At 41.0% G+C, this 24,155-nt stretch overlaps 1 protein-coding gene across 12 annotated transcripts in view; it reads left to right on the top strand.

The window, feature by feature from the left end:
- Window positions 1-24,155, top strand: part of LOC114593298 (uncharacterized) — a 54,462-nt gene that overhangs the window by 21,355 nt on the left and 8,952 nt on the right. For 6 of the 12 annotated variants that reach the window (XR_013392279.1, XM_077926097.1, XM_077926099.1 and 3 more), the window contains 21 exons: window positions 668-826; window positions 2,190-2,280; window positions 3,127-3,267; window positions 4,056-4,204; window positions 4,926-5,037; window positions 5,715-5,764; window positions 6,780-6,956; window positions 7,759-7,876; window positions 9,743-9,908; window positions 11,134-11,272; window positions 13,458-13,611; window positions 15,312-15,407; window positions 15,677-15,820; window positions 17,315-17,526; window positions 18,504-18,642; window positions 20,339-20,459; window positions 21,367-21,476; window positions 22,326-22,475; window positions 22,613-22,666; window positions 22,797-22,964; window positions 23,489-23,641. Coding sequence is in view for 11 of the 12 variants with exons in the window: in XM_077926097.1 (XP_077782223.1) it covers window positions 668-826; window positions 2,190-2,280; window positions 3,127-3,267; window positions 4,056-4,204; window positions 4,926-5,037; window positions 5,715-5,764; window positions 6,780-6,956; window positions 7,759-7,876; window positions 9,743-9,908; window positions 11,134-11,272; window positions 13,458-13,611; window positions 15,312-15,407; window positions 15,677-15,820; window positions 17,315-17,526; window positions 18,504-18,642; window positions 20,339-20,459; window positions 21,367-21,476; window positions 22,326-22,475; window positions 22,613-22,666; window positions 22,797-22,964; window positions 23,489-23,641 (2,803 nt within the window). In the remaining variant the exon portion in view is untranslated. The remainder of the gene's footprint in view (window positions 1-667; window positions 827-2,189; window positions 2,281-3,126; window positions 3,268-4,055; window positions 4,205-4,925; window positions 5,038-5,714; window positions 5,765-6,779; window positions 6,957-7,758; window positions 7,877-9,742; window positions 9,909-11,133; window positions 11,273-13,457; window positions 13,612-15,311; window positions 15,408-15,676; window positions 15,821-17,314; window positions 17,527-18,503; window positions 18,643-20,338; window positions 20,460-21,366; window positions 21,477-22,325; window positions 22,476-22,612; window positions 22,667-22,796; window positions 22,965-23,488; window positions 23,642-24,155) is intronic. The other 6 variants (XM_077926096.1, XM_077926098.1, XM_077926100.1 and 3 more) reach the window with 6 other exon arrangements.

The following is a 24,155-nucleotide window of genomic DNA, read 5'->3' as shown; positions in this document are numbered from 1 at the left end:
CATTAAGGACTTTTGTGCAGCAGGGGTTCCCCCCCCCCCTCTTGGGGTATGTAGGTTAAAATGCATATCCAGTGTGCCATAATATTGGGACTCTTGTTGACATTTAGGTCTCTCCTCTCATCAGTCCCTCCAAACCACTATTTCAGGTATGCCGCCTTTATTCCACCAGGATGGGGAACCCCTTTCAGCCCAAGGGCTGCATTCTCTTCTGGGCAACTGTTTGGGACCCACATGCCAGTGGTGGGCGGGGCCAGAGCAATGAATGTGAATTTTACCTTTGTAGAATAGGCTAGTTTCCACACCCACCCACCCACTCTTCCATCCGGGCAAGGAAGAAGCACGATCAGAGTTCAAGGACACATTCCAGCCAAGCAAAAACAGTCAAGGAGTGTGTAAAGCATAGCAAGTGTGGGTCCCGAGGGCCAGACAGAGATGTTCCCCAGTCCTGAGATTCCCCATCCCTGTTTTATACCCACGGTCAGATTGCCCACTGTCTCCCACACCTATTGAGACACAGAATGATTCTTAAACTCCATAATCAATAGCGCATAGTTGCTGGCAAACAAAATTTCTGTTTCTAGCAAAGCAAGAGTTGCCAGCAAGGGTGACCCTGACAGTGGCTAAAGAAACATTGCAAAGTTAGATGTATGTGTTCTTTTCCTTTTAGACTCTACAAAGAATTTGCAGGAGAAATGGGCTTTGATGAGTTCCATTTATACTTAAGGCCTGTGTACTTTGAATTTGCAACTCACAAAGAGAAAGCAGACCAGCCCTCACCAATATTTGTTACTTCTCTTCTAGAGCATCACGACAGTAGTGTGGATAGGTAAACCAGAGCTTTATGGGTATTTTGGCACATTTTCCTCTTCTTTCGATCAGCCCCAAACGCAACATATCTAGGTCCAAATGATGTGGAAATAGAACAGCTATTCTTTCTTAAAACTTTCCAAATTGATCTTCTTTCTAAGCATTGTCATAAAGTGTGACTGGAGCTTCTGTTGTTTTAATTCATCCTTTTCAATATTAGTATTTTAAAAATAAAAAGCTAGTATAATTTCACAAAAGAAAAGTGGATATAAAGAGTGAAACCAAATCCCCTTTCCCGCCGCCACCAAATTCAATGCAGCTCATCTATTTCAGGGTTTCTGAGGCACCAGTGTTTATTAACACAAACTGCTGAAGGTTTATTCCATGAAAGAGACCATAGCTGCCATTCTTCTCTGGTAGTATTTCTTAGAGGCTGGGATGTGGATACTCCATAAACATACAGTTGTATTGGGGGCCAAGTATTCTCATTTATAGTTAAGGTCTGATTAACTTTGCCCAGTTAATCATCCAGCCCTCAGTTGTATCATAACACTCTCTCTCAATCTACTCTGCATATTTGTACTGTATTCTCAATAGGCCCAGCCCTCCTAGATTTACAAAATTGCAATGACTCTATGTCCCCTGGCTTCTATACGGGGTGGGGGTGGGGGTGGTAGAAGAGTACTGTAATTAAACAAATGTCTTTTGCAGTTATTTGTAACCAGTCTCCCATATGAAATTAAAACCAATCACAAACTAGCAGAATGTATGATTTAGCTCAAGCGCATTTCAGAAATTTGCTATGACTTTCAGAAACAGATTTCTTTAAATCTATACAAAGAAATATGTCACACATCTCCAGTGTTTCCCTTGTGAGACAGTCAACCCCTCTATTTATTTTAAATATATACTGCTTTTAAGTTGGCCAGCATTTGGAAATGTGACAGATTTTATTTGTCTGTTTGTTTAATTTATATCCCCGCCTTACTTCCAAAGAAGCCCACTTTGCAGTGGTATCATTAGAGACATGGGCTTAGATCCTAACTAAGCTTCTGCTGGCAGGAACATCCCATGAGTGGAGTTCTGTTTACAGGACACTCCAACTTTCACTGACCCCCTTCCCCTTTGCTCTTTGAAAATCTACTCTGTAGGTGCTGGAAGACTCTCTGAAGAAGCATGACAAGCAGAACCAGAAGCCCTTCGGTTCACAGAAGGGTAGTTAGGATCCAAGTCATGTTCTGTAGATAAGATTAAAAATATTTGTAATAAAAAAGTGAATAAGAAGCAAGCACAGCACTTTCCCTTTTCATTTATTTACATTTCTACGTTCATGAATGCTTACATATTAGTTTGTGTAATTTAGAAATATTTACCTCTTGCAGATATATTCCATCCAGCTTAATGTTAAACATCCATGATATTGACAATCAAATTGGAAAATTTAGCTTTCGTACAAGAGACAGCATTCTTCAGGTGACTGAATTATTTCCCCCCAGTAATTCTCAATACTGTATAACCACAATGAATACATTTTATTCCTTCCCTTCCTATAAATTTTCTTTTGTCTTGCACCAGAAGTTATTTGAGAACCAGCAGTGTTCTGGGTTGTCATTTTTAGTATAACTGTACCCTGACTATCTCAGTCGCTGTAAATCAGATAAGGGGGATCTACACTGTGCGTAAATTACATTGTAGATGCACCATTTCTAAGTTGAAGTACCTAATTACAGCCATTCAACAATTTTTTAAAAAATTAAAGGAACACAATGAAAGATATTTCAACGTTCCTTTCTGTTTTCCTGGACTTTCCTTCTCATGATTCACCTGGGAATGCACCTGATCTGCAATAGTATGGGGGAGGAAATAAGTATAAAATAAGTATTGAAACAGACATTTAAAAGGTGAAGCTACCTCTTCTTCAACATTTCCTCCAAATATTCTGATGAACTTTATTTCATATTCAACTCCATGTGGCATCCAATTTTACTATTTAGGGCTGTGAACACATTATACATTTAAAGTCCATTTTCATTCCCGTTAAAGAATCCTGGCAATTGTGGTTTACCCTTCACAGAGCTATACAGCTCTCAGTATCCTTCGCTACCTTCAGCTCCCAGTATAAAAGTATACTGTATATGCAACCTTATATTGCACTTAATTATGGCTCTAGATCTATGCAGAATAAAATCCTGTATCTGAATGCAAGTGAAAAGAATTCAGTGAGTCTAAGGATAAGTACATCTATATCAAGAGAAAACTGTGTAACTTCATGTTACGGTTATTATATGAGTCCTTATAGTTTTTATCTTAATTCTTCAGCTGTTACTGAAGTCCCATGGACTAGAAAATCTTCAGATTGCTCTTGCCTGCCAAGTCACTCATAAAAACACACTGCTTGTTGCTGTTCAACAGGCTGCATTTTGCCCCATGATGCAGCCCTTGCGGACTCTGGACATGAAGGTTTGCATTTTCTCCCTCTCTCCAACTATACATGGAATGCTGTTGTGTAACTTTTTCTTACTTTTTGAAATGAAAATCACCCACCAGAGGCTACAGTTGGAAGGTGAGTGGGGAAGGTATATATAACCCTTTCCCTATAGGCTACTACACTCCTCAGAATCGCCCTGTCAGGTTGTCAAGATCCAAGTTTGGGGCAAGTACTCTTGGGTGAGAATCCAAGCAGAGATTTAAATCACACAATATGCAGCAAAGCATGGAAGTATAGGCCATTGGACCTTTAAAACATGTCTTTCCAAGTGAGTTCCAAAATAGTACCCTATTCACCCAGCATAGGAAAAGACCACATATTTAGTAAGTTAACAATTGTTTACTTGTGGGCTCTCTAAAGGTCAGGTTCATGTGCTTTTCCATGCATCAGTCAGAAATATTGCACAGGCAGTAAAACTTAGTTTAGTTCTAAATGGTGAAAGGTCCTAAATTATTGGTATAAGAACTTAAGAGTGGCTTGTGAGAGCCATGCGGTCTGAGCTGGAGCAACTAGCTCAAACCTCTTTACACGTTGAGTTTCTCAGGTAGACAGAGGGAGGAACAAAGACTTGGTTACCTAGTTCCTCTCAAGGTGAGCTAATCATGGCAGGATAGCTTACTCTATGGTCTTAACCCCATAATGCATTAATTAGACCAGCAATTTGGTTATATGAGGCAGTTTATCCTACAACAAGAACCATTAGGTAATGGGCAGTGGTGTAGATCTGTGTAAAAGGAAATGTGTGTCTTTAATGTTTCAGGAAGGAGGTCTAAGTCTGAGGAGTCAGAGCAGTTCAGCAAGTAGAAGTTCTATGGTTGGAACTGAAACAGAAGACCAGTTTCTGGCCACAGCACCATTGGTTTTACATTCCATTCGACATTTTGCAGCAGGACGCAGCATTTTAAAAAGGTAGGTTGATAGTATAATGGGCTGCAGGGTGTTTTCCATGTATGTACGCACGCATGTTTCAATGCACACGGCTCTTTCTTTCATTCTCACCCTGAGGCTACAGTTCTAAACATTCTTACTAGGATGCAAGAACCACTGATATCTTCATGTTCCTGCCTCTTCCAGCACTTTCAAAGACCGCCATTCCCATAGCTTATGGCATGCACATATATCCATTGACATGATCCCACAGTGTTGCAGTTTGGCTCAATCCATACAAATATTCATTTACAATCTCATGGATATTTTTACCAGCTTTTTTTGCTCTCCCCTTTCTGGCTGGGCAAGGAATGGATGAGAAATTATTTTATGTCCTGCCATTCCTCAAAGGACCTCTATAATACTGTACTGGGGACACCCTACATGATAGGTCCTGCTCATACTGTTGGAATATGTATACACCTTCAGCTACAGAGGTGGTGTTGGATCACATTACGGGAAATAAGTGTTGTATTGTTAGAAAGGAGCCACAGCTGACCGATAGTATTTGCAAAGTCACTATATTTACAATAAGCATGGATTCCTCAGTTAAAATCAGTCTGTTTAATCATGGCATAAATACTAAATGTTTATAAAGTGTAGATATGAGGTAAATATTAGTTGTTCAACTATGCAGTTTGCCTATTAACAGGAAAATGTCAGTATTTCTACCTTCAGGATAACATTATTGCTCATTCTCCAGGCCTCGAGAAGCTTTTGTCTCAATTCAGTTGGAGAAACAGGGTCCACGGGACATGATGCTGAACACGTTCATTCAAAAGAAACAAACCCTGGGGACTAGAATGCAAAATCCTGTAAGTGTGCCAGGAAATCATCTCGGAATTTACTTACATTTTGTTGTATGTGTTTTCAGACTAACGCTTAGGGAACTTTTTGGCTTCAGAATCAGTGCACCCCCCAAATGTTTGGGAGTTGTTTAAAAACACACACACAATATTAGAAGCTCAACTGGAGTGTATTGTGGAAACTCAGCCTAATATAAACCGGCATGCTTTGGCACAAAAAAGGTGGAAGCAGCTAGCAAGGGATGCGAAAAAAGAATTTGAGGACCACATTGCTAAATACATCAAGGCCAACACTAAGTTATTTAAATACATTACAGGGAGGTGGCTGGATGACAAGGAAGTCAAAGATGTGGTAAAGGAGGATTAGGAGATTGCGGAAAAGCTGACTGAATTATTTGCAACAGAAAATATAGGGAACAGTCTAGTGCTTGAACTAATGTTTGAAAAGGGGAGTCTGAGAAACTGAGGCAGATAGTAGCGATGAGAGATGAATTTTTAGGCCTGAAAAAGGGCATTCACACAAATCAATAGGAAGGAGCAACTTCCCTATGAAGAGAGGTTGCAGTATTTGACTTTTTGAATACACAACTTTCCATTGATGTGTGTCTTTGTAAGATAATATATATGCATAATTATGTAAAACTGGAAATCTTATGTAAAAAAGCAAATGGTATAATTTGTTACAGGAGGAAGTTGAAAAAGTCAAGAGAGAAGTTATTGTTGAATACTGCCATAAGTAAGTACACAAAATCTATACAGCATATCTCCACCAAAGGCTAGTGGAGTTTGTATGAATGTATGTATGTATGTAAAAAGTTTATTTTCCTATTCTTACTGCAGGCCGATGCTATGTTATATTGGTACTATGTGAACATTTCAGTAATAGGGAGACAAAGCCAAACAGTCTGTCCTTAGATCAGCTAGAAAATAGAAGAGAGTAATGTCTAAGTCTATAAGTAAAAAACAAAGAGCCTGCCAAAATGTAACAAAGCAAAACACAAACAACATAAATAATACTAAAATAATTTCAACAGGGCCAATTGGGAAGTAAAAGCAATCTAGTTATGCTTCAGGCAGTTTCTGCAAATAAACTGCCTATATAAGAACAATTGTAATAATCTGGGTCACAGCAGTTGTTAGACAGTCCATTATGTTCTGGGAAGGGGGAAGAGAGGGAGGGAGGGAAGAAGAGGGAAGGTGAGTAGCGGTTATCAAGACAGGCAATCCTGATTAAAGAGTAGTAGGCCCTGATTCCTCAGGAGCAAAGGTGTTTTCACCTGGGACATCAATTTTGGATCTTGTAATATCGCTAGAAACAAATTGTGACCCCTGATGCTACATGAATTTTATGTGACTCACCTGAGGGAACACAAGAAGCCTGTAGTTGGATTGGATACTGATTGCAACAGCCTAAACAGTAAATGCAACCTATTTCCAATTGTGTAAATGTAAGAATCACACAACTGATTTGTATGGAACAATGGAAAATATTTAAAGGTATCTACATTCAAATGAGTGCTACCATTTATTCTTCACTAACGTTGAAAATACAATGTATTTTATACAACACATTTTGTCCATTCATGAGCAAGAGAGCACTAAGAAATTACAAGGTTTCTAATGTGCAAATATTTATAATTTAGATATTTCCTTTACATTTCAGTGAAAGAAAACAATAAAGCAGGGAAACTGGTTCTTCAGATATGAGCACTATAGTGTTTTGCTAATGCTAAACTTTGGTACCATTTTAGGATGAACCATCGTATATCACAATACTCTCTTCGAAGTCAGATTATTGCATATTACAATAGTTTAAAATCTATGCTAGATGATTTCCCCAGTGTGAGAGACAAATACTTCATGATTGGGTTACCGCAAGAGAAGAAAGAAAAACAAGAATTAAAAGAAAAGCCTGAAGATGATCCCAGGTATATAAATATTCTAAGCTGCTTGTTTATAGAGTTCTAAATCATGTTGTTTTGGTAATTGGGGACAGTGGGATTACTGCTGCTAGCCAATAGTTTCTTTCTTTCTGGCTATTAGATAGATATAATCCCACCAGAGAAAAAGGCAGAGTATAAAGAAATTAACAACAACCCTGTGAGGTAGGTTAGGCGGAGAGACAGTGACAGGCCCAAGGTTACCGGTAAGCTTCATGGCAGAATGGGAATTTTAACCTGGCCTCCCCAATTCTAGTTCAGCATTCTAATCACTACATCTGTTTGGAAATGTCAAAGGATATGATGGTAAACTTATAAACAGAGGGAAAATTGTGTGAATAAAGCCTATAAGTGTTATCTTCAAAGTGGGATTAGAAGCCCACCTCCCTTCCCCTGTTAGACGGAGAGGTAGCTTAGGAGGCTGCTATTTGGTTTGCTTGTTTTATCATATTTTCCTTTGGAAAACTCGGAGCAGCTTGTGGGGGCCTTCCGCTGTTTCTCATCTAGTCACTTTATCAATTCCACACCACCTCAGTTTCCACACTGCTATTTTTGCCACTGTTGTGTTATCGGCTGCTTGGGAGAAATTTGTGTGAAAAGGCACCACTTAATATAGTAATTATAAAATTATGATTATATAGGTTATATTTCTTGTTTTTATATATGCATGTACCACATGCAGCAAACGAGAAACAACTGTATAGTTATTGCGCAAAAATACCTGTTGAGTGCCACAGAACATTGCAATGTGATTATGCAAGTAATTCACTTTTCTCCTGTAACAACTCAGGTCATTCCAGACACGACCTCGTGGTTTGCTGTCCACAGATGGACGGACCTTCTTGAATCTGTGGTTCATCCCTCACCCTTCTGAAATCCTATCTGTGTTTAGAATGCTACCAGAGAAGGTTCGTACGCTATAGTCCTGAAGAAAACTCTTGTCAGTCAGACTTTATAGATCAGGGTGGTCCAACATGCGGCCCTTGATTCCTTTTTTGGTGGCCCCCTAGCAACATTTGGTGCCCCCTCCCAGTCCTTGTACTGCCTTCCCAAGCTGGGTAAGCAAGGCACTTTTGATTTGGGAAGGAGGTTGAGGGCTCTGACAGGGTCCTTTCCAAAGCCCTAGTTAGCACTTTTCGAGCATGGGGAAGAAGGTGGGAGGGCTCTAGGACCCTGCCAGAGCCTCGTGCCTCTTTCCCAATGCCCTGTGCTGCACTTAGCCAACTTTGAGAAGGCAGCAAATTTGGCCTTGCTCCTCGCCTGTTCGCCCAACAAGGCAGTGTGCAGCTTGCGGCTTCTGTGTTGAAGTACTCCTGTGGCCCACTTGGTATGAAAGGTTGGGCTGCCCTGGTTTAGATTAACCTGGTACTGGTCTCTTTTGTCATGTTGCCATATTGTGCTGCTGTTGAAATATTATTAGGTGCTGATCCAGAGGAAAGTGTGCTATAGGGGCTTTAGAAGCTACCATGCATTCTGCTGAATAGGCTGGACTGGGGAATATAGGAGGATTTCTGAAAACTGGGAGGAGGACATTTCCATGAATGGGGCGTTCCATTCGCAGAAGTACCTCCCTCCCTTTTCTTCAGTCCCTTGCACCACAACCTTTACTCCCGAAGCAGCCGACAATTAAAATCCACACAAAGATAAGAGGCTGCATGAGTCGCAGAGTCACAGGGTTGCAGTGGCAGAGGAGACTTGCCCAGAATCTAGCAGAAGCACCCTGTATCTACAGAGTTGCATGCAATTTGGGCCAATCGCCCCACCCTTGCAGTGTCCTGTGTAGCCTTTGGATTCAACCCAATGTAATTAGGAGTGTGTGGTTAGGCAAAGATTGCTCTCTTCTGCCCATGGCAATTAGTAAAACACTTGGTAAAACTATTCGAGTTTCTCCAGTGGGAGAGAGGATTCTAGGGGGAAATGGGTGATCACCAGCTGTCTAGCAGCCATGGTGGAGAGAGCCTTCTGAATTCCATCAGCTGCCTGAGGCATGGGTAACAGTTGTAAGAGGGAGGAACTTAAGACCTTAAAACTGAAAACCTCACTCAGTTCTTAAATATTAGATGTTCTATTGCTATATGATGAGATATATGGGAGGGAGGCAGCTACAAAATTAACCCTTAAGCAAAAACTGATCTGGTCCTCTCCAATGGTAATCCCAAAATCTACCACCTCAAGTGGACTGCCTCTTTTGTCTAATGGCAGAACTAACCTTGAATGAAATAAATATAGAAAGCCTATGGGATATTAGTAATATTTTCTGGAATGGATTTTGAACAGTTAGTAAAGGTAGCAGTCCAGTCTAGAGACTCCCTTGAGGTGTTTCCAGATGAGGCCTCAATATTGCCAATGGGTTGTTGGCAACCATTTCTTTTAACTTATTGGATTTCCCCCAGAAATAGGGGGGGGAATGATTAAATGGGGGTGGGGGCAAGCTGGTGTTTTGATGTTGATGATGTTGTGTGATGCTGCAGTGCATGAGAAGCACTGATCCAGGCCCATGCAGAGCTCGCCTAAGGCCCAGGGCAAACAAAAAAAGCACCTGGTCCCTGGTGGGGCCCCCCAGCCAGCTTAGCCCTCTGAGGCCCAGGGCAAGTGTACCTGGCTGCCCCCCTCCCCTGTGTGGGCCTGCACTGATCCCACAATTAACACCCATTAGATTGCAAATAGCTGCTGCTGCTGCTTTCAGTTTGTGATTGCTAAATGGCTAATTGATTATGACTTGTGTTTAATTTTTGAAAGATTTTTCTCCCTGTATTTCCTTCCCTTTTCCATAGACTGGCTTCAGAGCCCTGAGGCAGACACTGCAAATTGTTGCAGCTTTTCACGACATTATTTCCTACATTTTCAGCTTTGCACAGCTAGGAAATGCAACAGGCTGCCTTGATTATGTGTGTCCTCCTGACCATCTCACTGCAGAATGGGGAGGGACTGAATGGATCGGTTAGTAACAGATGTTCTTCTTTGAAACAGATAGTGAATGTAAGGGCAAGTTTGAAATGCGCTGTTCAAAGGAATACTTTGGGTATAGATGACTTAAATCAGAAACTGCACATTTATGCTTAACATCTGTGATTCTCTCTCTCTCTCTCTCCGTGTGTGTGTGTGTGTGTGTGTGTGTGTGTGTGTATACATACACACAAACATACATACACACTATTTTCAAATTAAGAGTTTCTGATTTGGGAAATATTTCCTCAAACCATATTGACTGGTGGTCCAGTCATGTATGGGTTTTCTTGAAGCGCGGGGGGGGGGGGTTCTTTCCCTCACAGTTGACACAGTTGAAGTTAAACATTTCTGTTTTTTTGTGGTAAATATTCTTACTTGATTGCCTTTGATGCTCTATGAGACTGTAATCTGATATCAGTGAGATTTACTGCTGAGTGAAACATCTTCAGCTGAATTGTCAGATGTTCTAAAGAAGGACATCCAGTTCATTGAAACAAAAGATGGGCAGGGAGGCGTTTTCTGGGCCCATAGTTAAACTACAAACACCTGTACAGCCCTAATTTAATGAAAAGCTACTATACATTTGCCATTATGTATTCTGTTGGATCTTGTTCACAAACCAAATTATTCAATCAAATGATGTTTTAACTGTCTGCTGAAATGGTCATATTGTATGGCTTGCTGGTAGCTAAGACTCATAAGCTGGGTTTTGTCACAGTTTTCTCTAGAATGGAACATGGTTGTATTTTACCAGTTCTTAGGTTATGCCTGACTGTGTGTGTGCGCATCCATGCCCATGAGTGGATATATGCATGCATGTTCAGACTCATGATCTTTGTGCATGTTTGCACTAGGGTGTGACATACACTCTGCAGATGTTGATTGTGTGTGGTGCTTTCAAGAAGTAAGGAGCAAAGTAATGTTTCTATAAGAAACTAGGCAACTTTCTCTGCAATGGTTAAAAATAGATTGTGTGTGCATTCTGATCCTATCCTTGGCTGTGATTCCAAGGGCTGAGCCAGTTTGCCTCCTTGGATTTATTGCCATCCTTGGGACTGTAGGGACTGAGCTCCTGTTGTCCCAAAGCCACCATTGCCTCCCATAGGTTTCAGCTTGGACTGAAATTAAATGGGTAGAAGCATTGGATGTAAGAATGAAATAAATAAGGCAAATAAATGCCAGGATATTTTATTTATGACTGCTGTTGGGATTCTAGGAATTGAGCTCCAAGACCTGCAGAAAAAAATAGACCATCTTCATAGTCCCTCAGATCCGAAGAAAGTGGCGCAGATGATGAACATGCACAGAGAAGTTACACTTCTGCAATTTGAGGCAGCTGTTAGACATTCTGTGCGGTAAGAGATTAGCATAGTTCAAAAATAAGACCAACTAAGTTAGTTCTTGGTATAAGCTTTCGTGTGCATGCACACTTCTTCAGATACCAAGGTATCTGAAGAAGTGTGCATGCACACGAAAGCTTATACCAAGAACTAACTTAGTTGGTCTTTAAGGTGCTACTGGAAGGAAATTTTTTGTTTTGACTATGGCAGACCAACACGGCTACCTATCTGTAACTTCAAAAATAAGGATGTTGATTCAAGTTGGGGGAAATGTCAAAAGGAAGGATCTGGCAGGTGTTTTCTTTAAGGCTGAAACTACACATTATGAGAAGTTGTATATCACTTTCCCATGACTCTTTAAATTTCTTTTAACCAAAAGCTGTCATATGAAGCTGTAGATTTAAATAGAGGAGGGGAGATGCACAGAGGCTGCCTATTCCCACCCCACCCCACCCCCACCCCAGCCATTTGCCCCACTCGAAAGTAGCTTTCCCATTTATTTGAGAAAACATACATGTACCACTATCTTTCCCCCTGCCAGCTAAAAAGCAGCTGGGGGCAGAGGCAATTTTTTTGAGGACAAAAAAGGCAGTGAAAAAGAGTTACGCAACCTATCTTTCTCCCCTTCCCCATCTTTCCTTCATTTAAATTTGCAGCTTCTTGAGTTTGCTTTTAGTTGTCTTTTATATATATATTAGCTGGGGAAAGTTGCACATGATTGTGTGTTTGTGTGTTTCAGCCTGTGATTCCAAAACTTATAATAGCAGCGCCACCTGCATTCTTACACCTGTTGTTTCGCTTTTATTGGAAACCTTTCCGAAAAACGAATTCTAAAAATAGCAGGTTTCGGTATTGTGCACCAAAGCCACCTTTAAAATTTCTGATCATGGGAGGTGTACATCTAGCAGTATTTTAAACACTGATTAATCTCAAGAAGATATATAATAAATATATTTAAATGAAATTAATGTTTTCTTTGTTCATTTCCATGTGTAGCAAAAAGGTGTTGCATTTCTGTGTTTTTGTAGAACCCTGTGCTGTAATAAGCAGGGACAAGGGTGGTGCTGTGGGTTAAACCACAGAGCCTAGGACTTACCGATCAGAAGGTTGGCGGTTCGAATCCCTGCGATGGGGTGAGCTCCCGTTGCTCGGTCCCTGCTCATGCCAACCTAGCAGTTCAAAATCACGTCAAAGTGCAAGTAGATAAATAGGTACCGCTCCGGCGGGAAGGTAAATGGTGTTTCTGTGCGCTGCTCTGGTTCGCCAGAAGCGGCTTAGTCATGCTGGCCACATGACCCAGAAGCTGTTCGCCGGCTCCCTTGGCCAATAAAGTGAGATGAGCGCCGCAACCCCAGAGTCGGTCACAACTGGACCTAATGGTCAGGGGTCCCTTTACCTTTTATGCTGTAATACATACATTTAAGATAGTTGGTCATTCAGATTATTTAATCTGCACATTAGCTAATAAGAAGTTTTAAAATAATATAGCAGCCTTCACTAACCAGGTCCCCTCTAGAAGTTTTGGACTACAGTTGCCATCCGTCCCAGCCAGCATGTCCATACCTGAAGGGAGAACTTGCACATCTACCCTGTGGTGAAATGTGTGTGAGTTCCAAATGCACATAGGTTAGGAGCCGGAGTAAACTCTCAACAGTGAGAGAGTGCAGTGGGTTTGCTTTGCTTTCTCCATCTTGAATAATAGAGTTGGAAGGAACCCTGAGGATCATCTAGGGGTTGGGAGAATTCTTGAATTCTACCAGAAATGCAACATTGATTGCTATTGCTCAAGGGCATATTTATACAAAAAGCTTAAGCTGGGCATTCCCTGTGTGTAGGAATAATGGGAGTCATAATTCTATGAGGAATAGGTCTCAAGCAGAGAATTCTCAGCATCCTTTCCTGATCTCAGATTTCCTGATTTCCAGGATTTGGGGGAAGAAAACCATAACCGTTAAACTGGCTTAAAACCTCTCTTCGAAAAGCAGGGCTTCTCACTAAAGGGGAAATCTCATGTCACTTTCAAGCGAAGTACATCGTCATGCTAATTTTCTAAATTATGGATGTATGGAGCAGTTTGAAAATAAGTACATGTTAAAATCAGACCTTTTAAAAAACAAAAAACAAAACATTGATTAATAAATAGGAAATAATTTTATTGTATTTGCTTTTATAATGTATTTTTTTTCTGGTAACCCTCCAGAGAAGCATTTTTATCATCTGGAAATGTTTCTGCCTACCAGAGCATTACGGATCACATTTACCATGGGTTGCCTCCCATAAGTAACACCATTGTTGGAAGTGCCTTTGCTTCCCAGCTCCGGCTTCCGCAGCCTCTAGATCCACATGGCCACAGAGTGAGTAAAATAGTCTTCCAAAGATTCCTCTTCCTTAACTGTTTCCTTCTCATTTGTATCATTGTTAGCTGTGCAGTCAGCACAAGGCTATATGTATGTGTCTCTTTGTTGAAAAAGGCATGTCTCCTTGGGATATTTTCTCAAAATACAAAAGGTTTCATCACAACAGTCTCCAGGTTTTTTTAGCCGTTTCTCTTTTCGCCAGTCCACTCTAGTCCACCAGCAGTGACATAACTGATGCCAAAATCTGAGCCTTTTGAGTCTCTTGCATCCTAAATCTCATGATGGCTTAGGACCTAAAGCACTTGGTTCACCTCCTTATGGCAGCGAATTTTCTCTTCTCTTGGGTGGTTCCCTGCTTGTGGTTGGCAGGTGGCCCAACTCTTTTGCTGTGGGGCACAACCTGTGGTCTTAACTGCCATCACAAGACAGCACAGTGTGGATAGCATGCAAAGGTGCAGTTTTTGCACAGAGTCAAGCCTGGTGGCTCATTAACTGCAAACTAGCAGCTGCTGTGGGCACAGGACAGAATTGGCTGCCAAAAGCAGATCACTGCTGTGCACTGCCCCTGGATCAACTGGTATCTTGGGTCTAACTATATTAATGATATAATTAGCAATCATGTTGTGGGCTTTTAAAAATTAAATACCAGGCGCATGGAGGGTGGGAGGGCAGAGAATGTCATCACTGGCATTGCAGCTTATAGGGAGAGGGCTTTAAGTCTTCCCTCCTCAACTGCAATTTCAGTAAAAATTCACCTTCCATGGCAGCTAGCATTATTAGGAAAATACATCTTGTTTATGTCAATGCAAGTTTTATCCTAATACTATTTGCTGTATGAGGGGGGGGGGGTGGATTTGAGAAAGGCTTAAGCCTCCCCATGTATTGCTATGCATATACAGTGGTACCTCGGGTTAAGTACCGGTACTTAATTCGTTCCGGAGGTCCGTTCTTAAGCTGAAACCGTTCTTAACCTGAAGCACCACTTTAGCTAATGGGGCCTCCCGCTGCTGCCACGTCGCCAGAGCACAATTTCTGTTCTCATCCTGAAGCAAAGTTCTTAACCCAGGGTACTATTTCTGGGTTAGCGGAGTCTGTAACCTGTAACTGAAGCGTATGTAACCCGAGGTACCACTGTAACATTTTTTTCCCCTCCAGCTTTTCTCTGATCTGGTATTTAGAAGTTACTATGGTACCTCAGGTTACAGACACCTCAGGTTACAGACTCCGCTAACCCAGAAGTAGTACCTCGGGTTAAAAACTTTACCTCAGGATGAGAACAGAAATTGTGCGCCGGCAACGTGGCAGCAGCGGGAGGTCCCATTAGCTAAAGTGGTACCTCAGGTTAAGAACGGTTTCAGCTTAAGAACAGACCTCCAGAATGAATTAAGTTCTTAACCAGAGGTACCACTGTGTTTTGAGTAGCACAAGAACTTCCACCTGTAAGCATTGAGCAGCTGTTGGGTAGTTACATTGTTCCACAGGGGTCTTCTTTTGTACCTGGCTTGATTTCAAGCTGAACTGTAACGGATAAAAGGAAATAATGGGGGCATGATTGGTGAAGTTGGGTAGCCTTAGTGCCACTTTCTGCCTAGCAGAGAAAGGTGCATACTGTTAGTGAAACTGCATTTTAGGATATTTGGTTTATATGTGCTTGTAGCTTAATATTGCATTTTAAAGTTGCAACTCTTTGTTTTTAGGCAGTGTTGTTGTTCCCATGGAGAACATTCCTAGCAAACACAGGTCCATTTCCTGTTATTATCAGCAACCTAAACCCCATAAATTATAATATGCAGGTATGGTACTCTTATTACCTCTAAGGTATATATTAAATTCAACTGGGGGCTGCCATCCCTACTCACCAACCCGAATTAGAATTGTTTTTATGTGCAGTTGTTCTTAACCGATTTTATATATGTATCCTTAATATATGTCATTATATTGTAAATTGCTTTGAGGTGCCTCATCACGGGAAGCGAAAATAAATAAATAAATAAATAAATAAATAAATAAATAAATAAATAAATAAATTTGGAAGTAAAAATTGACTGACTGACCTTTCTAGCTATGTCTGTGTGGACTGAATGATGAGGATCGAAAAGTAGTCCATGGGGAGCTGGTCGAGATGCAGCTTGCAATGGAGGATGTACTCTGGAGTAATTATGAGGGTCTGAATGGTCATGGAGAACAGAGAGCATCTTTTGGAAAGGTAAATTAGAGACAGCAAATCACTGACATCTGGCGCCATCTTTGCGTGAACAGTTCAGTTTAACTAATGTGGTTTTTATTCCTTTTTTTGTAAAAAGATCTAGTCAAGTTTCAAGTTAAACAAAATCACATGGTTGCAGCGCTTGCTGGAATGTAGCATGCTAGAAGATATTATATATTAGAATTGTGTACTACTGTATATATGAATACAAAACCTCTGCATGTAAACTGGCAAGCGTGTGTCTGGCAGAAGTGACTTACACAAGTGGCACAGTAGATGACTGAGCCAATCAGAATGCTAACAAATGTGGTGTACAGTTTTGTACCTCTTGAGGTTCTTCTCTTTATCAATGTGAGTAGTATGAGGTGATACAGCTTTTGTGTCTAAAACATCTGCTCTGCTACATTTTCTCTTCTTGCAACACTAGTTAACACTGTAATGCAGCCCTGCCTGTCACTGTACAGTAGTGCCCCACAAGACGAAATTAATTCGTTCCGCAAGTTTTGCCGTCTAGCGAATTTTTCATCTTGCGAATTATTATTTAGACAAAGGAAACAAAGTCGCGAGATGTTTTCGTCTTGCGAAGCAAGCCCATAGGGAAATTCGTCTTGCGAGGCAACTCGCAAACGGAAAAACCTTTCGTCTAGCGAGTTTTTTTTCTTGCGAGGCATTCGTCTTGCGAGGTACCACTGTACAGTTACTCGGTCTCTCTAATCCTCCCTCACATATACACAGAGAAGTCCAATCTCCCTTCAATTCACTTAGTGTGGAATGGGTTTTGTGTAGGAAAAGCAGAAAGGATAGCTTCCGGCCCTTCTGCCAACTTCTGAGGGCATGGCTGGCTTGTGAGTGGCTGATCAAAAGCCACCTGTCAATCAGACCACACCTGGGTCAAGAGATGACTGTAACCAACAGACCTTTGTTCTCCATCTGACTTTCAGTGCTGCTCCATCATGTGTGAGGAGACCAGAAGCAGCTACAGAAGGATAGATACAACTGAACTAAAATGGTTTTCTTAATTTTCTTAAAAGCACCATTCTGCCTCTTCCCTTTGTCATCCTAACATTTATTCTTAATTAACTTATTAATATTGACTGTTCAGTTTGTGTATGCATTTCTGCCAGGCTCAATTATTTCTTCCTCCTGTGCCTAGACCATTTGGCTTCATGCTTCACATGCATTTATAAGAGGGATTTGACAGAGAAAAACAAGCTACCTTGGGCTCTGGTGAGAGACCAGGAAGCTGGGTGCTTTCTCTCTGTTTCTCCTCATATAAATATTTACCTTAGATCCTCAGGTTTCATATTCCCCACCCCCAGATTGGATGGCATGTAAGGAAAGTGTGGTAGGCATCTACCTGAGAGTCCCTAGCATGGCTAGCCTATCCAGACTGGCAGTCATGGCAGGAAGAGAGAGTAAAAGTCTTCCCTGCCATTATAAATGTATTCTGGCTTTAAGCTTCTGTGTCTGACGCTTTCCCCACAATGATTTTAGCAGAATTTGGCAATGACAACTGAAGCAAGTGGAAAGACTTCAAAAGCACTGTTGGAGCTGCCTGATTCAGTGGCTTCAAGTTCCTTGCAGAAATCTTACCTGATACTGTGGAAGCAAGTGGAAATTTTAAAAGCAGAATGGGGAAGGCTCAAATTAAAAGTTGATGATATCAACACAGTTCCTCTATACAAGCAATTTACTGAACAATACGGGTAAGTTCCATTTCCATGTAATAGATTTTGGAGTGAAGGTTAATCATCAACAGTGCAGACAACAAAGTAAAGAAAAAAACAGTACTCGGTGCTTTTTCATTTTCCTGGGTTTTTCTTGCTCTTTTATTATAAATTTGATTTCATTTTCAACAGTTAAAACTAGATTACTATGAAACACGGCATTTCAAAATCTTGTCTATAAAAAAGCGGGGTGGGATGGAAAGGAAAATAAAGTGGAAAAGGGCTTTCTTTTCCTTGGCTTTCTCCACTGCAACCAGAAACCAACCGCAGAGTGTTTAATAAGGCACAAAGATGCAGGAACCTGCCCCACCCACCCAGCCCATGGTACATTATGATGACTAAGTTACTGTATAATGTGATTCATAAGGAAAGCATTTTACTTGTCTTCCAGTCATCCTCAACAACCTTATGAGTGGCAAGAGAGTTACTTTCTTGCTTGCAATCAGCCAGTTAGAAATGTGATCTGTGATGCTTGTGGTCTCATACACAGTGTAGATGATCAGTTGTAGGTTTCCTGATGGTTGGTGAGGGACAAAGGACCATTTTATCAGTCCATTTAGATCTAATCTCACACTTGCCAGGTAAATCTTTTAACTCCTTTGGGGAAATTGCAAGGAGATGGCTGACACGGGATCAGGGAAGTGACTCTCTTGACAATGTATCACTAGGATTTCTTGATTTTCCTGCCAAACAGGATTCAATTAGGTGCTTTTTGAGTCAGAAGTTCAGATTTTGCCACATTCCCAACATAGAATTCACCTTCTTCACAGTTGCCACACATTATCATCAAAGCTGGCTGCCTCAATCACAATGAGTCTCAATCCTTTATGAACAAGTTTAAAGGCACATAGAAAATTGTAATATTGAGGGCATGCTAGAAACCAATGCAAAATAAATGGAACACATCAAACAAGAGAAATTAAGCATGTACAATGTCTGTATCGGCATTTTTCTAGTACTGAAGTTCTGTATCCTGCTATGAGAAGCATGGCTATACATATGGGTGTGGAAGATGAACTTGAAGGATTTGGATTGACATATCACTCTATTCTGCTCCCTAAAGACGCTTCAGAAACCGAGATAAAAAAACACCAGGTAAAACATAGCTAATGGGCAAGCAGAATACAAAAAGAGAATGATTTTATACTTTAAAAAATTGTAGTAAAATATAGTTTCTGTGGTACATTAGAATCCCATACATTAGAATCCTTCCCAGCAGCTTAAGATGTACAAATGCTTTGAGTTGTCTGTCCTTATTTTACTTGTTGCAAACAAATCCTTAACATGACTATGCTCCCTACATAATGGCTGACTAAGCCTCCACCACCCTCCACGCACACACATCCACCCTGATCTTACACACACAGGTAGCCTGAATAGTGTCTGCAGGCAGAAGAAGCTACCTTAATAGTTTTATGCAAGCAGAAGTTTTGTAGCTGGCTCTGAAGCTGTTTGGAAAGTTTGCAGAGGCATATACGATAGTGGCTTGTGCTCCTGGCAAATGGTTCAGATAACCTTAGACAACATGGCCCGCCAAATCAAATGCCGCTCAACAGGTATTTGTTGGAAACATGCTTATACCAAATAAAACTATTGCTCCAGCCATTGCTTACACAGTATTGTTTACACAGCCTGGCAGTGACTCTGCCTCTGAGCTGAAATGTTTGGTGACTTGCTTGGGGCTTGATAACTGTCCTGTTTTTCCTGTCCCCGCCAAGCAGCAAAAAAACAGAAAGTTTATAAAGCCCTTAATACATTCATCAAGTCAAAAGGCCTGAGAACCCTTTTGACAGGTCAGTCCTCAGCTCACAGTACCTCTGGCATTGCTCCTGATGCTCTGACAATAACTATCAAAATATCGTTTGTATAAAAATGTACTTTTGCTAGGGTTATGATTTTTTAAAGCTGTCAGGCTGTCACTTGATTAAAGAAATCTTAGGCAATTAATCAAATTAATTTTCATAGTTTAATCAATTAAAGGTAAAGGTAAAGGTACCCCTGCCCGTACGGGCCAGTCGTGTCCGACTCTAGGGTTGTGCGCCCATCTCACTTAAGAGGCCGGGGGCTAGCGCTGTCCGGAGACACTTCCAGGTCACGTGACGAAGCTGCTCTGGTGAGCCGGCACCAGCACAGCACACGGAAACGCCGTTTACCTTCCCGCTATAAAGCGGTACCTATTTATCTACTTGCACTTTGACGTGCTTTCGAACTGCTAGGTGGGCAGTAGCTGGGACCGAACGACGGGAGCTCACCCCGCCGCGGGGATTCAAACCGCCGACCATACGATCGGCAAGTCCTAGGCGCTGAGGTTTTACCCACAGCGCCACCCGCGCTGTGTATTCAATTAAATACACATAAATAAGTCATTGTTTTGAAGAAAAAGCATACTGTTTTAATATAGTGCATGCAAATGTTGTACCACTGTAGATGTGCGCTTTCCTATTACTTGAGAGCACAGGGAGACTGCCTCTTCCAAGACAGACCTTCAGTCTCATAAGTACTATCATTTTAAAAACAATACACTTTAAAATATGTGTTGTCTATTTAATTCAGATCCCATTTTAAAATATATTAAAGTGATTGATTTAAAATTTTAACCCATTGATCAATTAAAGATTGTAGGCCTTAAAAATGATTAAAGCTGCTGCTGCCTCATTTAGAGTTTGGCCTTTACTTTTTCATTTTAGGAAGTCTAAAGTGACTATATACTTTCTGAAGAAACATGGCTTCTGAATGGTTAAATGAAGATATAGTTAAAAGCAAGCTAGTTTTTTCTGCTTTTTTATCCTAGCTGCAAAAACTCTTGGAAAGTCTAGAAATACATATGATCCGTGATGTACAAAAGAAAGTTAACAAAGAAATAACGCTGGTTATATCTGAAAAAACAAGAGAAGAAAGAAACCTCTCTACAGGTAACGACTGAACCATCTTGCATCTAGCTTCTAATCCGAGTTCTGTTTTGACAGGGGGGGGGGGAGTGAGAAACAACACCCAGTAGTTGCTTGTGTACATACCACAGTCACTATGTCAGCACCACCCTGAATTTCTCCATATATCATCTGTCTTTGGTGACAGATAGGTAGCCGTGTTGGTCTGCCATAGTCAAAAAATTCCTTCCAGTAGCACCTTAAAGACCAACTAAGTTAGTTCTTGGTATGAGCTTTCGTGTGCATGCACACTTCTTCAGATACACTGTCTTTGGTGGTTAGCCATGACCCACATAATACTTTCTTCAAAGCGCTGCAACTAAGGAGTCATGGAGAAAGTTGCCACATTAAAAAGCACTAAAGCTGGTCACTTGGAGATGCTTTCTTCAAACAGCAAGTGTAAAGAGGCCTCTGCATATATCCAGCAGCCCACATTTGTGTTGTCTTAAGCCAGAGGTAACCAACACTGTGTCCTCCAGACATTGTTTCATGTCTTCTCATTCCACTTTTATCAGCATGTGGGATACATCACTCTTGCTGCACCTGTAGGTTTTCTTTTTCCATACAGAACAGTGGGACTTGTGCTCTGTTAAAGAGCATGACGTACGTCTATAATAATGATAATGATTATGATAACATCATTAGTCACATTCAGGCACCCTTTGTCTGCCTGCAATTATGATCTTCTGTGCTCCTGCACATTTGGGGTTTTTTATATTTAAAAAAAAAAGTAGCAGAGTAGGACTTGCGCTCCATCAAAAAGCCTGTCACATCGCAAGATACCCAGTGCTAGTCATATTCAAGGTAGACTGAGGCTTCCATGTTTTATTACTCTGAAGATTGAAGAAACACACACACACACACACACCCAAACAAAAACTTGTTGTTTCAGAGCTCTGGAAACATCATGGCATGCAAGAAATCTTCTCTGTCACAAGGCCAGAAATTGTTGAATCATTTGTACAGAAGCTAATGGAAAATCACCAAGAAACTGATGCAGAGGTACATAAATTGTTTTTCTTTTCCAGTGATTGAAATCTCGTGGGCCAAAATAACTGCATAACTTAGGTTTTTCTTGCTGAAATATGTGCTGCGCTACAGGCATTTTCTGCTAGAGATAAGTACTGTCAGTCATATCTAAGTCATACTGAAAGGAGACCCATTGAAATTAGTGGACTTAAGTTAGTTGTCACTATGATTTAGTCAGATACCATCCAATGAGTCTGTTTAAGCATGTTCTCCAATTTTCATATTCCAAATTATTTTGCTGGACCCAGGGCACACACTTTCCTGGAAATGCAGTTTTTACATCCTCCATGGGCACAAGCTGTGTTTATCCCATGGTTAAGGAGAAAGTTCTCTTGCATATTTTTAAATTTAAATATTTCACCATCTAGCCTAAGAAGATACATTTTAGAGCTGGGTCCTGCCTGGCAGAAATTATTAAACCTGGCTACTGAATCAAATAAATTATCCATCTAGCCTAGAAGTAGCCAAAATGGCGCCCTCCAGTTGCTGTTTGAATGCAGTTCCCATCAGGCCCTGTCAGCATGGCCACTAGCCAATGGTTAGGCATGATGGGAGTTGTGGTCCAGCAACATCTGGGGGCATTGCATTGGCTACCCCTGTTCTAGTTGATCCTGATTGGTGGAAGGTACTAAGGATCATTTTGGAGGTTTAGGCTGTCCTATGCATCATACCAGAAATGTTCAAGCAGAAATTCTGGTGACAGGACCTTGGATGTATGTGCTCTGGCACCAGTGAATAATGGAGGAACCAGTGGAAGTGAATAGATTTATCTGTGTGACCATCAGAAAAACCTGACAGTTTCATTTTTTGTTTCCCCCTCAGATAACCTTTCCGAAAGACCACTTACAAAAATGCTTCACTGCTTTGGGTTGTGATGTCATGGCCAGAGAACGCAGCAACTTTGAGACCTACTCCATGCTTTATGAAAATTTACTCCGTCAGCAACATCAGCTCCTCTATCAAAAAGAACAAGTATTCTCATACTGTTGATTGTGGTGGAAGAGGGGTCATGTGCTGCATTGATTGCTTGGCCAAACAAGTAAAAAAATGGTTGATTGAGGCTTTTGATGGAGAAACCAAATGAAAAATGCTTTTTCATTCTCTTTCAGGAAATGCATGTTGTAGAAGACAAGCGAGGAAATGCTGAGCTGGGTCTTAGTCAGGTTAGTAGCAGTAGTTTTATTGTTTATTGTAACCTCAGGAATATCTCTCAGGGCCTGGCATCTTAATCCCCCTGTTACTCATTTTGGAGAAAACGAGTTATAGCATAGCATTTTTCTCACCTTTTGCTAGGTAGCAGAGCTGAGTCATGAGATGATTATGGAAATGATGGCTCTGAGAGCTAGAATTGCTGATCTCCAAGGAGAAGCCCATGGCCTCAGAGATAAGATCAGAAAAGAAGTGCAAGAAGATTATGAAGCATTGGTGCAAAACATATTTATGATCTGTCTGCAACTAAAAGTAGGTACAGAAGTAAGACTCAATTGGATACAGCCCATGACTTGGATTATATTGGAAATCACAAAGGCCATTTCCTTTGGATTCCTGTCCATAGATTTATATTCTAAGAAAGTTGTGTTTGTTATAATGGCATGGTTTCTTGTTTTGGTTTGTAAGTCTATGGATATACAAAGCCAGGACTTCAGGCTATAGCCAGCCTCCTCTGCAACATCTGCCTGCTGGTTGTGTGAATGTGGTACCTAGAAGCAGTAGCCTCATGACCTTTTCAGCATTTCTTTGGTGCAGGTTTCTTTTGTGCAGTAACCTGTTAGTTATTGCAACATATCTGGATATATTTTTTTGAATGGAGCACTTCCATTGCAGAAGAATCACATTGTTTCAGAAATAAATCATTTTTTTGCTGGAAAGATAATAATAATAATTATATTTTAAGGAAATCTTATGGAATTGCTTGCCTTCCTTTAAATTCATGTACATGGCATTACGTGGCATGTGCAGTTTATGGCTTCTTCTTGTGGTTGCAGGGAAGGGTGGATGAATATCGTCTAAGCATGAGCCAACGCATGTTTGAGATCATCAGTGAGGTGAGAAGAGAAGGAGTGGACAAAATGATTGACTTGAAGAAAAAGTACGGCTCCACAAAAGATAACAAGACACTCAAAGAACATTTGGCTCAGGTAAGTTGATGTGTGAGAAATGTGGTTTTAAAGAATGTTTTCTAGAAAAGGAATTCATAGGCCCAATTAAGATGCCCAGTGCCAAAAGAACTTGGAAGAGCATGTTCTTGCTGTTGTGGAGACCCTCCTCCCATAGGAACCATTTGGGGCACAAAGGCCCCAGGGTCAGGCCCTCATCAGATGATCTTTCTGAGCTGAGACAAGGGCTGGCATCTGCAAGGAACAGAGTGAACACAGTAGAAGGATGTACCTCATTGGTGGAATGTTGTTCACCTATAGATATGCCCTACAGGCAAGCTGCCCGCTTTAATTGAACTGGTGGTCTTTTTTTTCTTTCCATGGGCATTTAAACATAGGGCTCATTATAAGAGACGGCTTTAATGGATTTTCTTGTGTTATGGTTTATTTATTTATTACATTTGTAACCTGCCCTTCCTCCCAGAGGAACTGAGGGTAGTTAGCTGCTGTAGTGTAGCAGCGAAAGGAGTGAGCTATCAGACAGGAAGTTCCTAGT

Source organism: Podarcis muralis, chromosome 3 (genome assembly GCF_964188315.1).
Source record: "Podarcis muralis chromosome 3, rPodMur119.hap1.1, whole genome shotgun sequence".
Taxonomy (NCBI): Eukaryota; Metazoa; Chordata; class Lepidosauria; order Squamata; family Lacertidae; genus Podarcis; species Podarcis muralis.
This window is presented reverse-complemented; position numbering and strand designations above follow the sequence as displayed.